Source organism: Mchenga conophoros, linkage group LG17, assembly GCF_057382185.1.
Source record: "Mchenga conophoros isolate Kocher_MC1m ecotype Shallow Benthic linkage group LG17, M_conophoros_male_GT1.1, whole genome shotgun sequence".
NCBI classification, from domain to species: Eukaryota; Metazoa; Chordata; class Actinopteri; order Cichliformes; family Cichlidae; genus Mchenga; species Mchenga conophoros.
Genome location: NC_140542.1, coordinates 33,188,453 through 33,201,583, shown reverse-complemented (window position 1 = coordinate 33,201,583; position 13,131 = coordinate 33,188,453). Strand labels below are relative to the sequence as shown.

General features: G+C 40.4%; 1 protein-coding gene across 2 annotated transcripts in view; it reads left to right on the top strand.

Annotated features, from left to right (window-relative positions):
* The window catches only part of pdzrn4 (PDZ domain containing ring finger 4), a 46,312-nt gene extending 40,116 nt beyond the window's left edge, over positions 1-6,196 (top strand). For both annotated transcript variants that reach the window (XM_085252580.1, XM_085252579.1), the window contains 4 exons: positions 1,450-1,551; positions 1,739-1,846; positions 3,361-4,419; positions 4,511-6,196. In XM_085252580.1, coding sequence (XP_085108706.1) covers positions 1,450-1,551; positions 1,739-1,846; positions 3,361-4,419; positions 4,511-5,083 — 1,842 coding nt within the window. In that variant the 3' untranslated portion in view covers positions 5,084-6,196. The remainder of the gene's footprint in view (positions 1-1,449; positions 1,552-1,738; positions 1,847-3,360; positions 4,420-4,510) is intronic.
* The last annotated feature ends 6,935 nt before the right edge of the window (positions 6,197-13,131 follow it).

Here is a 13,131-nt window from a genome sequence, read left to right as displayed (position 1 = left end):
TATCTTTAGATTTTACTGTGTCTCAGGAACTCACAGTGATTCAGAGGGATAAAAACTCAAGAGTTCTCAAAGCATCTATCTTAAACACTTAACGCAGACTTAATATTATTTTTTTAGCATGTTACAGAACTGATCTCTTTCTGACGCAAAATCAGATCATTTCAATCTAACAATCACAACTTTGTTGTTTTTTAATATGTCTTTACCTGCACCTTTTTCTCCCTCCCAACATCCCATCCTCTGCTTCTTTTAAGCGTGTCTCAGTATAATCCTTCACATTTCGGTTTCTGTTGTCTCCCCCAAAACACCAACACGTTTTTTGTATGAATTTCCTTTGATTTTTGTTTTTAATTCCATGTGTTGAATTTACCTTCTATTATTGTTGTTTCTTCTATTTCTTGTTTCTTTATTTCGTTCTTTGTGTTTTGTGAGCTTTTACAGTATTTTCTATTTGCTACTGTTTTCACAAGTTGCAATTGCATTTGACCTCTCTGGGCCCCCGTACTTCTGGACTTTTATTGGGACAGTATCTCACCGCAACCTTACGACATACCTTGCCTCTATCACTTTACCAAACTCTCTGATGGCAGTTTTTGCCTTTTCTTTGGCAGTGGCTTAAACAGTCCTAAAGAGTGGTTGTGGTTTGCACCACAAAACAAAGTGACCCACACTGTTCCTTTTTTTTTTATAACAAGTGGAAAATGACAGGTGGATCGTGTTACAGCCAGCAAGTGCAGTTTTAGATCCCACCACAGCAGCCTGGATCTCATTTTTCTGGTGGACACCCTGAATGTGTAGCCTATGACATTCACACAAAGGAGTTATTTATTCATATTGCATAAATCAGATAAGTCGTCTTATTATTGATGACCTCGGTAAGCAACATCTCAACTTGCTTCTAGTCTGAACAACAATATACCAACATTACTCCTCCTCCATATTTATTGCATTCAGCACTCCATTCTCTCTACACTGTTTCTGTTTCCCGGTACTATGAATGATTGTGGGGAGCAAGGCCTGCTGTACTCCTGGCCCTATTATCTTCTTCTGACAGGCCCATTACTCTAGTGAGGAAAAGATGAACGCCACCTGTCAAAGAACAGTTAATTGTATGTCTGGATGGTTTGGTGAGAGTAGACTCTTGTGAGGTCGGACTATGCACTCTCGAGTGAGTCTCTTTGCTATGAGTGCAACAGCGAAGACGTGGAGAGTGCCAAGAAAGAAATGTATTAAAAAAAGAGAGGAGGAATGGAGGAAGAAAAGGGTATAAAGGGGGATAAAGATCAAAAGACAGTGTGGTCAAGGTGGCTTGCTAAAACATTTGAATTCATTTTATTTGTGGTAGGTATATGGAGAAAAAGCATTTAATTTCTTTTGTAAGATATGCAGACTGTTGTGTATCAGTTCTTTCTCACTGACAGAACCATCTATTCTCATCTTGATGTACAGATAAATGGCTGTGAAGTACAAGACAGAGAGAAGGCTGTTGCCCTGTTGTCAAGTGAAGAAGCAAGGAGCATCACACTACTGGTGACAAGGCCAGAAATCCAGGTAAACACACATACACACCTACGCAGCCTTCCTGCCCTATCTTGACAGCCTGTGTCATGTCAAATAAAAGCACTTGCCTCCCGTTCCATTCCTGTCAGTGTGATTGGAGTTCCTGCTGACACACAAACACTTTCATTCAAAGCCAAAGAGAAAGAGGGAGGTTTCTGACAAGATGTTGTGATTTCAGTTAGATGAGGAGGCTGGATGGCTGGACGATGAGCAACAGGAGCTCATGGAGGAGATCCTCGAGGAGAGGAGGAAGCAGAAGGAACATGGCTTTGACAGGGGAGATGAGGTAAGATGGTACGCTAAGTGAAGCAACCAACAGACAAAGTGTCCATTAAAAGTACAGTGGTGAAGAGAGACTGTTTTGGCGTTGTTCTAGGCTAAGGAGGGGAGGAGGCGCGAAGGCCCCAAGACAGACCCAGGAAATGCTGGAGTGATTAGATGTCTGGGCTGTGTTGTGTGTCTATTTTGGTGATTTTATATTGGGGTCAAAACGAACCAGATAAACAAACACAAAAACCCCCCCACAAAAAATGTTTACTGAAAAATATCAAAAACTAAGAAATACCGGGGCAAATGGGTGGTAAATAAGCTATTAAGTAATTATACAGATTGTACTTGGAAAAAGCAGCAAGTTGTATAAAGTATTAATAAAATATTTTTTTAGAAAATATGCAAATTAATTGTAATTTTGAACAAATAATAATAATGTTTTTTTCTCTATATTAATTACATAACTAATTATGCTTTGAGATGAAATATGTTTTGCTATCATCATCATTATTAATATTATTATTATTTTGCTTCTCACTGTAAATTAATGTATGTTACATATTTAGGTAGATGAGGGTTAAGCTAAGGTTTTTTAGCATGAGAACCTGTTTGACCGAGAAAGTGAGGTCTGGACGTTCTTGACTAGTTATTTTCACCACCTGCTGTACTTGACTGACCCTCAACATGTACTTTGGAAAACAATTCAGACATTGCCTTTGCTGCTGTGCCGATATTATCCTAAAACAGCAGTTTAGGTATCTGCAGGCTTTTAAATCCTTATGCACCACCTAGCTTAACTTCATGTAGTTCATTGAAACCTTGATGGTGTTAGTTTTTTTAATCTTTGTTTATGTCCAAAGATAAAGCAGCCAAGTACATGTTTATCGTGGTAGTTACGTTCTGAAAATAACCCATGATAGGTGAAATCAGCGAAGTAGCCAACTTTATTTTTTACAATTATTACAGATGTTTTAAGGCTGTAAAACCCCTCACTACACAGTTTATACACTTTTCTCAGACAGGCATGAACATTTTCACACTTTTCTCTCGTTTAAACACTCTCAAAGTTCAAACCTTTGTAGAAAAATAAGTCCAGTATTGTAGAAACCAAAAGCACCCGCGGTTGCCTTTGACGGTGCAAAACGTTTTGTCGACAGTGTTGTGTTTGTTGGGGAGAAAACTTACAAACACAGTACAACACTTCAGAGTCACACTGCTAGCGATCGAAGATTTATTTAATTTGACAAGCTAAACACATTCTGTACTGTACAGGAGACACGGCACGAGATTGATTGACAATGGTCTATTGCCAATCAGGACGCAGAACACAATGCGCTGTAAGGAAACAAACAAAAAAATAAAAGCATGCAAAACTGCACCAAAAAAATCTGCGAAACAGCAAGGCCGCGAAAAGTCAACCACGTTATAGTGACGGACCACCGTAAATCATTGACAACAAAGAATTTATGGTCTTACAAATGATTGAAACATTCATAAACTAATACAACTGTTTCTCTTTTAATACTCCAGAATCAAGCTGAAGAAGGGATGACAACAGACACAGCTACATGTTCTTCCAACAATCAAGACAGTGGGTTTGGACGCAGTACGGACAGTCCAGAGCACCAACCACTGCTGGCTAAACTCCAAAGAAGGAGCCCAGCTCATTGCCTAAGGGAGCGGTGGCGGGCAGAGCATCCCCACACCAAGCGAGGAGCTGTTGTCCCACGGGAAAACCAGAGCACGAGAACACTGTCCACAGGCCAAGGCCACGAAGGGGTAGGGAGTGTTCGCAATAGTGGAGGTGGGATCTTAGGTTTGGAGAATCGCTTCCAGCAACTCTTGGAGCTCAAGTGTCAGATCCGAAACGGGGGTGAGTGTGGGGTGTACTCAATTCGACACAGTATAGAGTGTAGCCTTACTGAACAAGGGGGAGAGGATGCCGATTGCGTAGATGACATAGGGGGAGGGGTGGAGCAGGAGTTGAGGATGCTAAACGAGGAACTGCGCAGCATTGAGCTCGAATGCCAGAGCATTATGCAGGCCCATCAGCTTCGCCAGTCCCATCAGCAGGAGCACTCACAGCCGTCGCCCTGTTCACCAGGAAGGAGCACCAAAGATGGACACAAGCGGCACAGCAGGCTGGCTGACATTCACGAACACCCAGAGAGGTTGGAAGCCGATAAGATGCGCGAGAAGGATAGCTCCAGTGCCTACAACACAGCAGAAAGTGCACGCTCAACACCACTGGGTATGGAGAGATCTCCTGACCACTCTCTGCAGAGACACATCAGCATTACCAACCAGAAAAACCTCAGACTGGCTTCTTCAACACCCTCAAGCCCTATTCCTATCCCCAAGCCCCAGGGCACATCTAGTCGTAGCAGACAAGCAGATCCAGGTCCTGTAATCTCAAGCAGCCCTGATCAGAGCAACCCTTCCAGGTCTGAGTCGGACCCTGCTCTGCCTGCAGATGATGAGAGGTGTGAGAAGAAAGGGAGGACCAGAGAGTCAAGGAGAGGGCTTCCTTACGCTTCTTCATATCACACGACCCCTTATCATGGCCAGGGAGGATCTAAGCAACTTCAGGTATAATGCATGTGAACCTGATGCTGCTGTGGCTTTGAGTAAAGCGCATATGAAGAACACCTCGTTGTTAACCCTGTTTTCTTTGTTGCAGAGCTACATGCAACTGCTACAGCAGCATTCATCCGTGGAGTATTCGCAGAGCCAGCTGAGTCTCCTCAGTGTCTGCCGAGATCCCGTGCACCGTAACGGACGCCCTGGGGAACCACGACTAGAGTGGAAGGTCAAAGTTCGAGCTGACGGGACGCGATACGTTGCCCGGAGGCCTGCTCGTGATCGCATACTGAGGGAGAGGGCGCTAAGGATCAGAGAGGAGAGGAGTGGAGGCATGACCACAGATGATGACGCCATGAGTGAGATGAAGATGGGCCGCTACTGGAGCAAAGAGGAGAGGAAGCAGCACCTGGCACGTGCCAGGGAGCAAAGAAAGAGGAGGGAGTTTATGCAAAAGAGCCGCCTGGAGTGTTTAAAGGAGGGACCACTGAGTGGAGCTGAAGGCAGGAAGGAGATCAATATCTTGGAGCTCAGTCACAAAAAGATGATGAAGAAACGAAATAAAAAGATCCTGGATAACTGGATGACTATTCAGGAGCTGATGAGCCATGGGGCCAGAGTCCCAGAGGGCTCCAAAGTCCATAATGCCTTTCTTTCTGTCACAACTGTGTAATAAAAGATATTAAGTCAGGTAGACAGCAATCGAGGAACTACTGCTTGTTTTTTCTTCTTTTTTTTAAGTGTACATTTCTGAGATTAAATCAAATACGTTAACGCCGAAGACGTCTGTAGCATTCCCAAAGCAACTCTGGAACTAACACTTTAAGAATGTTTGAATAGTTCAACAATCAATTGCAAGACCTCGGCCATACAAACTGTTTTTTACGCTGGCATTTTGGTAATGCTCCCTGCTTCTGGTAGCGCGTTGGTTCAAACAGATTCACGTAACAGACTGAGGGACCAACACATTAACCTTGTGTATACCATGTACTGTGTCTCCATTACTCTCGTTTCTTTTGTGTCATTGCACATGAAGCGACTTCACTTGCCTCGATCGAGGTGTTTGGCTGTTTTTTTTATAATGGGGGAAATACGATATTTTTCACACAGCTTTTTGTAAAGAAATTTTTACACTGAATGTCAAAGTACTGTAAGCATTTTATTCTAATTTCTTATTTATGTTTATTACCACCAAATCGTCGATGTCAGAAGTGACACTAATTGATTGTATTGTAGCCCGCAGTGAGAGAGACCTCATTACATTGCTAAAGGACTACGACTCCACATCTAAAACCACTGCTTTTATTGTGTTGATAAAGTCACTTGAGTCAGACTTGTCTGATAAGCAGCACTGAATTTAAGGCACTGAAAGACTCAATTTTGCCATCTCAAAAGCTCATTTTGTTCATGAGCTGGGAGGGCTTTTTTGATACAGCTTTACCTCAACTTACAGAACAAACTGACCTGTCAAGTATTTGAATTTTGGGGCAAAAGGAATGGCTGACCTTCAACCCTCCCTTTGAAACATAATCGCGTGAATTGTGTTAAACATGTTAAACAGACTCTTATTTATATTGTTTACTGTCGTTTGTATTTATTGTAAATTCCTTTTTATAGTCTGTCTAAAATGTTTCGGTGCAGCTAGCCTTGAAAAGGCAACACTTTTCAAGGTGCTGTCAATGAAAATGTATAATATTTGCAGCCTTTCAACTCAGTCTGCTGTTTTCACTGTAAAGTTAATTGACGAGGCCTTGAGTTCAGTATTTGTTGATGGTGATATTTGTAATAAAAGAACAATAAGAAAAAAAATCTGTAGAAAGATATTTTTTCAGTGAGTAATCACCTCCTGTTCAACTGCATATCTACCCAAATATCTAGTAAGCCAGTCACATTCTTAGTTATCCTGCAATAGGGTTAATCTGCTGGAGACTTCCCATGATGAATTGAGCATTTCTTTTTCACTCATCATTAGCACTCATTAAAAACTCACTCTCACTACTATATATTGCTATTTGTCCTATTCTCTTGTCCTGCTCTCTTCTCTTTCCCCTCACATCCACCTGGTGGTGGATGACTGCCACTCCCTGAGCCTGCTTCTGCCAGAGGTTTCTTCTTGTTTAAAGTTATTCTTTCCCACTGTTGCTTGCTTACAGCGGGTTTTCTGATCATTGAGATTCTTCCTAATACCACGTGCTACTCCTGTCAGCTAAGAAAAGTAAACTGAGGCTACAATTTATACAGATTAATTCAGATAGTAGGATGAGAATGTGAAATAAACATGAAAGCATGGATGCATCTTGCCTTGTATTTACAGCTCACAGTGGTGGTGTAATGGAAATATGATCTCGGCACTTTTAAATCCCTTTCGTACTTACTGAATATTGTTTAACTGTCACACCCAACCTGAGTGTTTTTGCTGACCATATCGATCCCTTTATGACCATATTCTGATGGTTGTTTCCAGCAGGATAACACATCACGTCAGCTCAAATTGTCTCAAACTGGTGTCTTGTCCATGTCATTGAGTTCCTTTAGGATGTGGTGGAATACGTTGATTCATATCATGGATCTGCAGCCAGCAAATATCTCGCAAGTGTGTTATGCTGCTGTGAATTAAGGAGTTCTGAAGGTAAACGTTTTCTGGTGAGTGTATACTGGAGCAAATTTGCATTCAGTAAATTATTTCACACAGCCTTTAAAGCTGTTTTTCTAACATAATTGTTGATAATGAAACATGACTATAGCTCTGAGGATCCCAGTTGTTCTACATTCAGATAGTAAACACTATCTGACAGGTAATAAGCACTTTTTCAGTCGGAATATATCCTTACATATTCTTACACTAAACCTATTCAGTGGCATGCTCAAGAGTGGCCCTATGAAACATAAATATTAGTTCCTAAAATCAGAATACTTGACAAAATTCATATCAATCATAGGGTGTTTCTACTATGCATATCTCTCCTACGTGTCAAAGAACCCCGAACACAATTTTTAGTGATTCGCTTTGAATGTCTTCTTCAAACAAACCATGCATTATGCATGCCGAGGACAGAAGTTTACATGTTTGGATTTGAGAGAGATTCTTATAAAAGTGTACTCTTTGCAGACTGCATTGTCTCCTGCAGAGAGACAACACATTTGATGTGCGCGGATGTGCATCAGGAAGCATGAGAGGAGGCGGGCGTGCTGTTTATCTGAGACTCATAATAAAGGAATGCGCTGTAGCTGGTGGAAAGTGAAGCGACTGATCGATACTGTGCAATCGGCTACACGCTCAAATCTTTGTGAAAGATCATAAAGAAATGATTGCTCAGTGAATTCATACAAGGTGAATAAATGCAGCACATGGAAAAACACCACACCTGCCTCAAGGCTTTACCAAGACTCATGATCTCCATATTCACAGGAATTCATAAAGCATTTTGATTATTTTTTTTTCCTTTGGTGTCTTCATTGCATGCATAGTAATTTAGCCTGTCGCTACAGTTTACAGTATTCATGTATTCATACCAGGATGACTGACTCACATTGTGGGGGGTGGGATATTGGTGCAAGGGATGGGTGTGTGTGTGATGGGGGTGCATGTCCATTTAGTGATAGGAGGCATCAAAGCTAAACTATACTCCCATTTCAAAGCATTAAAGAGACACCGGTGAAGTCTCCTCATTCCCTGTCAGTCTACTGTGTGTGTCCACAGCCCACTGAACTGAGGAATTAATGAGAGACATCCGAGTGACATCCCCATCACCAGGGCCTTTATGCATAACATTAAATCAGGTAAACACTGCACCTACTTTTCTCACAGCTCCCCATCTCCTCATATAATATCCAGCCAGTTTTATCTGTGTGACAGAAGTGGCACAGGAACTGAGGAATAATTCCCTGCAGTCAGCCTAGTATTATAAATGATTAATCCCAGTGTGCAAAGCAAAGATAATTGAATGTATTTGAATGTTGATCTATTACACACCAGTGGTGTTTGGTGGGCTAGGCATGAACAGGCTTGGATTTCCATACGTGTATGAAGCACAATAGCATGACCAAAAATACATAGCTTAATACTAAGCCTTGAAACTAAAGTTGCACACAAGCTTCAGGCTCTAGAGATAAGAGAATGACAAGCTTTGCCTTTTCTTCAGTGTTTCGTAAATAAGCTGTTATCACAGAAAATCCCCTCTTCAGAAGTAAACACGTCTAAAGTTTGAAGACTTTATTTTAAATGCACAGGCATGCAGACACTGAGGAAAGCTGGATGAATCAGATTCAGGTCACTGCTGATCAATATCTGGCTGTCCAACACAATCGGCACAAAGTCAGATCATATACAGATTCGGATAATGAGGGTAAATCTCACATTCAGCCCATAACACTTGAGCATATCTCCAAGAATTTCAACTTATGCCTTAAACAACTTTCTTGCTACAATTAGATTTGAATGTCAGCACTGCTTTAATACCAGTCCAAATATACAGACAAACATAACCCAAGTATTTCATTTATTATTATCCAAATTATTCAATTATCCATTTGTCCAATCTTAACTGGCCCTATGCAGAAACTCAAGCACAATGAGAAACACAGTCACTGACATATACCAGTATGGAAAGGGTTACAAAGCCATTTCTAGGATTTTAGGACTCCAGTGAGCCATGCTGAGAGCCATTATCCACAAATGGAGAAAACGTGGAACAGTGGTGAACCTTCCTAGTAGTGGCCAAAATTTCTCCAAGAGTGCATCAACAACTCATCCAGGAGGTCAAGAAAAGAACCCAGAATAACATCTAAGGAACTGCAGGCCTCACTTACCTCAGTTAAGGTCAGAGTTCATGATTCAACAATAAGAAAGAGACTGGGCAAAAATTGCATCCATGGGAAAAGACACAGAAAATTGCAAAAGAAACATTTTGATGATCTCCAAGACTTTTGGGGAAATATTCTGTGCACTGACAGAAGATAAAAGGTGGACTTTTTTGGAAGGTTTGAGTCCTGCTATATCAGCATTTCATAAAAAGAACATCACACAAAAAGTAGTGTGATGGTTTGGGCCTGCTTCTTCTCTTAATTCTTCTCTTAAAGTTCTCTTAATTCATGGATCGATGAATTCTGCTCTCTACCAGAAACATCGGAGCATCAGTTCGTGCCCCGAAGCTTGAAGTCCCTTATGCAGCAGGACAATCCGAAACACACCAGCAAGTACACATCTGAACCGAATGGCTCAAAAAAGAACACAATTTTGGAGTGGCCTAGTCCAAATTCAGACTGAAGTCTGATTGAGATGCTTTGGCATAACCTTAAACTGACATAGCTGAAAACCCTGTAGTTATTTTCAACACATTTTTTTCTATCACCAGCTTTCTGAGCATGAAGATCATTAAATACACCTTAGTTTAAACAGCAAAACTGCACTGATTATTTGCCTATGACAGAGTAACAGAATAACCAGGATCTTTTGTGTATTCTGCCAGTTCACAGTAAAAAGCTTCAACAACAAAGTTTTGGGTAACTTTCAAGGGGTCATATCACCATGTGGGTGCCTGGTCAGAACAGGTTATGACATAAAAACCAACCAAGACAGTGTCAGAATAGTTTTCTCTCTCTAGCCTTTACTTTAATGTATTTGACCTATTTTTTGTTAATCTGTTAATTTCTTAATTAACAGATGTAATATGATATTCATTAATTGTCAATAATTCAAATAGAAACATGTACATAAAAGGGTTTAAACAAAAGGTTTCATCTATTGTTTTGCGTGCTTAAATGTGGGCTTCACTGTCCAAAGGTGCTATAGGAAAACCTGAGTATTGTTGGTTCGAGACACTGCGGTAGCAGTAATAAGTTACGCCCTGAACACAAACACACCCACATGTATTTCATCCTGGTTCGTCTTCCTTCATTCTTCTCATCTGTCTCATTCAAATTCCAGCGGGTGAAGTGAGCAGAGTGGGCCTGCTGCTGCAGCGTAGCTCATGAAAAAGCGCGGCATCCTGCCTCTCTTTAATCTAACGATGCCTTTGAAGGAGCAGCGAGTGAGAGAAACTAGAACAAAGTCAGGTGTTCTTTGCTGTGATGCTGGTTTAGACACTGTGACAGGGGATGGGTAGCACATTATGCATGTGTTTGGATGCTCACTGTGTGTGGGTCCTTGTGTGTGATTATAGTGTACAAATAACAGGAATAAAACAGAAAATTCTCAGTTGATGCTCTATTATAATAAAGAAAAAGATTATCTTGGGAGTGAAAGCATACTTCAAGACAGAACGTTAACCAGATATCATGCACAAAATAAAATAATCAAAAAAGTTATAAAAAATAAACATTTTTGTGAGTTGTTGTTGTATACTCTCTAAATTAATGTACTGTTTTTAAAATCAAGCAATTTTTACAGATGTTATTTTTTCATATTTTGAATCACTTATTGAATGATATCATTTACCATTCACTGAGATGCCCATAAGCTTTCTTTAAAAAAGTGGATAATGTACTGGCAGAAAATTACTAGGTCATTTTCTTTTCTTTTTTTTACACATTTACAGTGTTCATAATGTGTTTTTCTTTCGTATTTACATATACGCATATTGGGGGCACTTGCCTAATCTTTAATCCTAATACTAGTAAACTGAAAGAGCTGGAGATTGAACCAATGACCTTCCTATTAGTAGTGATCCACTCTATTCCTGAGCAGGAAACAGGTGCATAAGGTGGATGTCAGAGAGAAGTCGGGGAACAATGGGAAAATGTGGGTGATAAAGAACGAAGCAAACAGTCACGCTACTCTGTTTTTGCAATTGCTAGCACAACTAGTACCTTTAATAATATCTATATACTACCACTAATAAAAACATCTATTAGAAATGTGAACTTAAATAATTCTGGGGCTTTTTTTTACTGTGAATTGTCTCTACTTTCATTCATTGTCATGGATAATAAGCTGTAGCTTTTTGCTGGTCCCTGATAAGAGAGTGTTAGGAGAAGAGATAATAATACATCCATAGCAAAAGTTGTAATTATCACTACAACAATAATAGGACAGTTGGACACATGTGTTTCATTTACACATGCTGTTTCAAGTAATTAAGGTGTTTGTAGCTGAAAGGTTGATTAACTGTGCTGCTGTGTGGTAATTTCAGCAGTTAGCACCCAGTTGTTCCAGTGAAATCGCTACAGGGCAAACAGTACAAGACTGTAGTTTACGGTCACATTAATATCTCACTATATTAATATGCCAAGCACATAACAGAGAAAAACAATTAACAACGTGAACTCAGTTTAAATCTTTGCGCGGTGTTGTATGCGTGACCTACAGATGACGGTTTGATCAATCAGCTTTGTTTCTCATGCCAACAAAATCAAAAAAAGTCTACCATACATTATAACACGCGGCACAATTAAGAGTTGTGTCTTATCATGGAATAAATGACTGATTAGAGTGGGGTAATGACTGATAATTTTCCATTCATTAAACTTCTATTCATAGCCCCAATTATGCGCTATTGGCTCATTCAGACGTCTAATTAACAAATGGATCGTTTTCGCCGTCTTTTCCCCATGAAGAAGGACAGCTGACTGTATTCTTCTGTAACTTCTGTAACGAACACAAATCGCAATCATCAGAATCCTTTCAAATATTTACAGGCCCAGGTCTTGATGCTTTCCAGGTCTGCCTGATACTCAAACAGGAATCGGTGTGTTATTACTGAGGTGGATTTCAAGACATGGAAGCCTTCACATCTATATTAAATACAGTTCTCCAAGCCAACAAACACTCAGTAGTGAAGAATAAATTGAGATTTCTTTAATCCTGACACTACAAAGTTTTTGTATGAACTTCACTGCATTGTGGGATTGTTTGGAGAAAGCAGTTGTTTTTGCTGCATTCACTTTTTTGTACATTTTTAGGCTTGAATGCAGCATAAATAAAGTTCACTAGGTAGTAAAAAAAAAACACTGAGATCAATACCAGACAGGCTTGTTTTTCTCACACAGTGTTAGACCTGTTCTTTTAAGTTGCCTTCCATTAGTATCAGTAGTACAACAGTATCCCAATGTACAGTTTCAGTTTGCTTTATTTTGTCACCGCAGTCTTTTAAAAGCCTCTACATTCAAAGACTTTGCAGCCACAGAGCTGTTACCTTTGAAAGAAAACTCACACCCAGCTGGAAGACTCACAGGAAAAATGGCTCAACTTGTGCTTAATGAGTGGCATAAAATATTCAAAGGCCCAGCCCCAGTGCAGATTTAACACTTGTGGTAATTGGAACCGAAGGCAGGGTGGCAGGAAACAGAAAGTGTGTAACTTCTTTTCTGCGGGATGGTGGACAAAGAAGCAGATGATGCATAAATAAAAGCCTCACAGGGATTTCTTGGGTTTGCTAGGTGTGGCACAGCAGGTTTGTGTGTTTTGGAGAATGCTGCATTACACGATTCCCTTCTGGTTCATCATTCTCATAAAGCACTTCACGGAAAGAATCCCACGTTCTTCCTCTGAATCCCACCTGAGTTCATGCCATTCTCTATTTGGTGGTTGCACATTTCATATTCAAGTAAACTGCTGGAACTATGGGAAAAAAATCACTTAGCAACTCTTTCGAGAAACCCACATAAAAGCCCTGCTTCATATGAAGTAGACATAAAGGACAGATATGTTCCTCTTTAGGAGGAAAAGGCTATGATGGTGTAGCAGACTTTAATCCTGGAGTCTTGAGTCTCCTGTTTTAATCC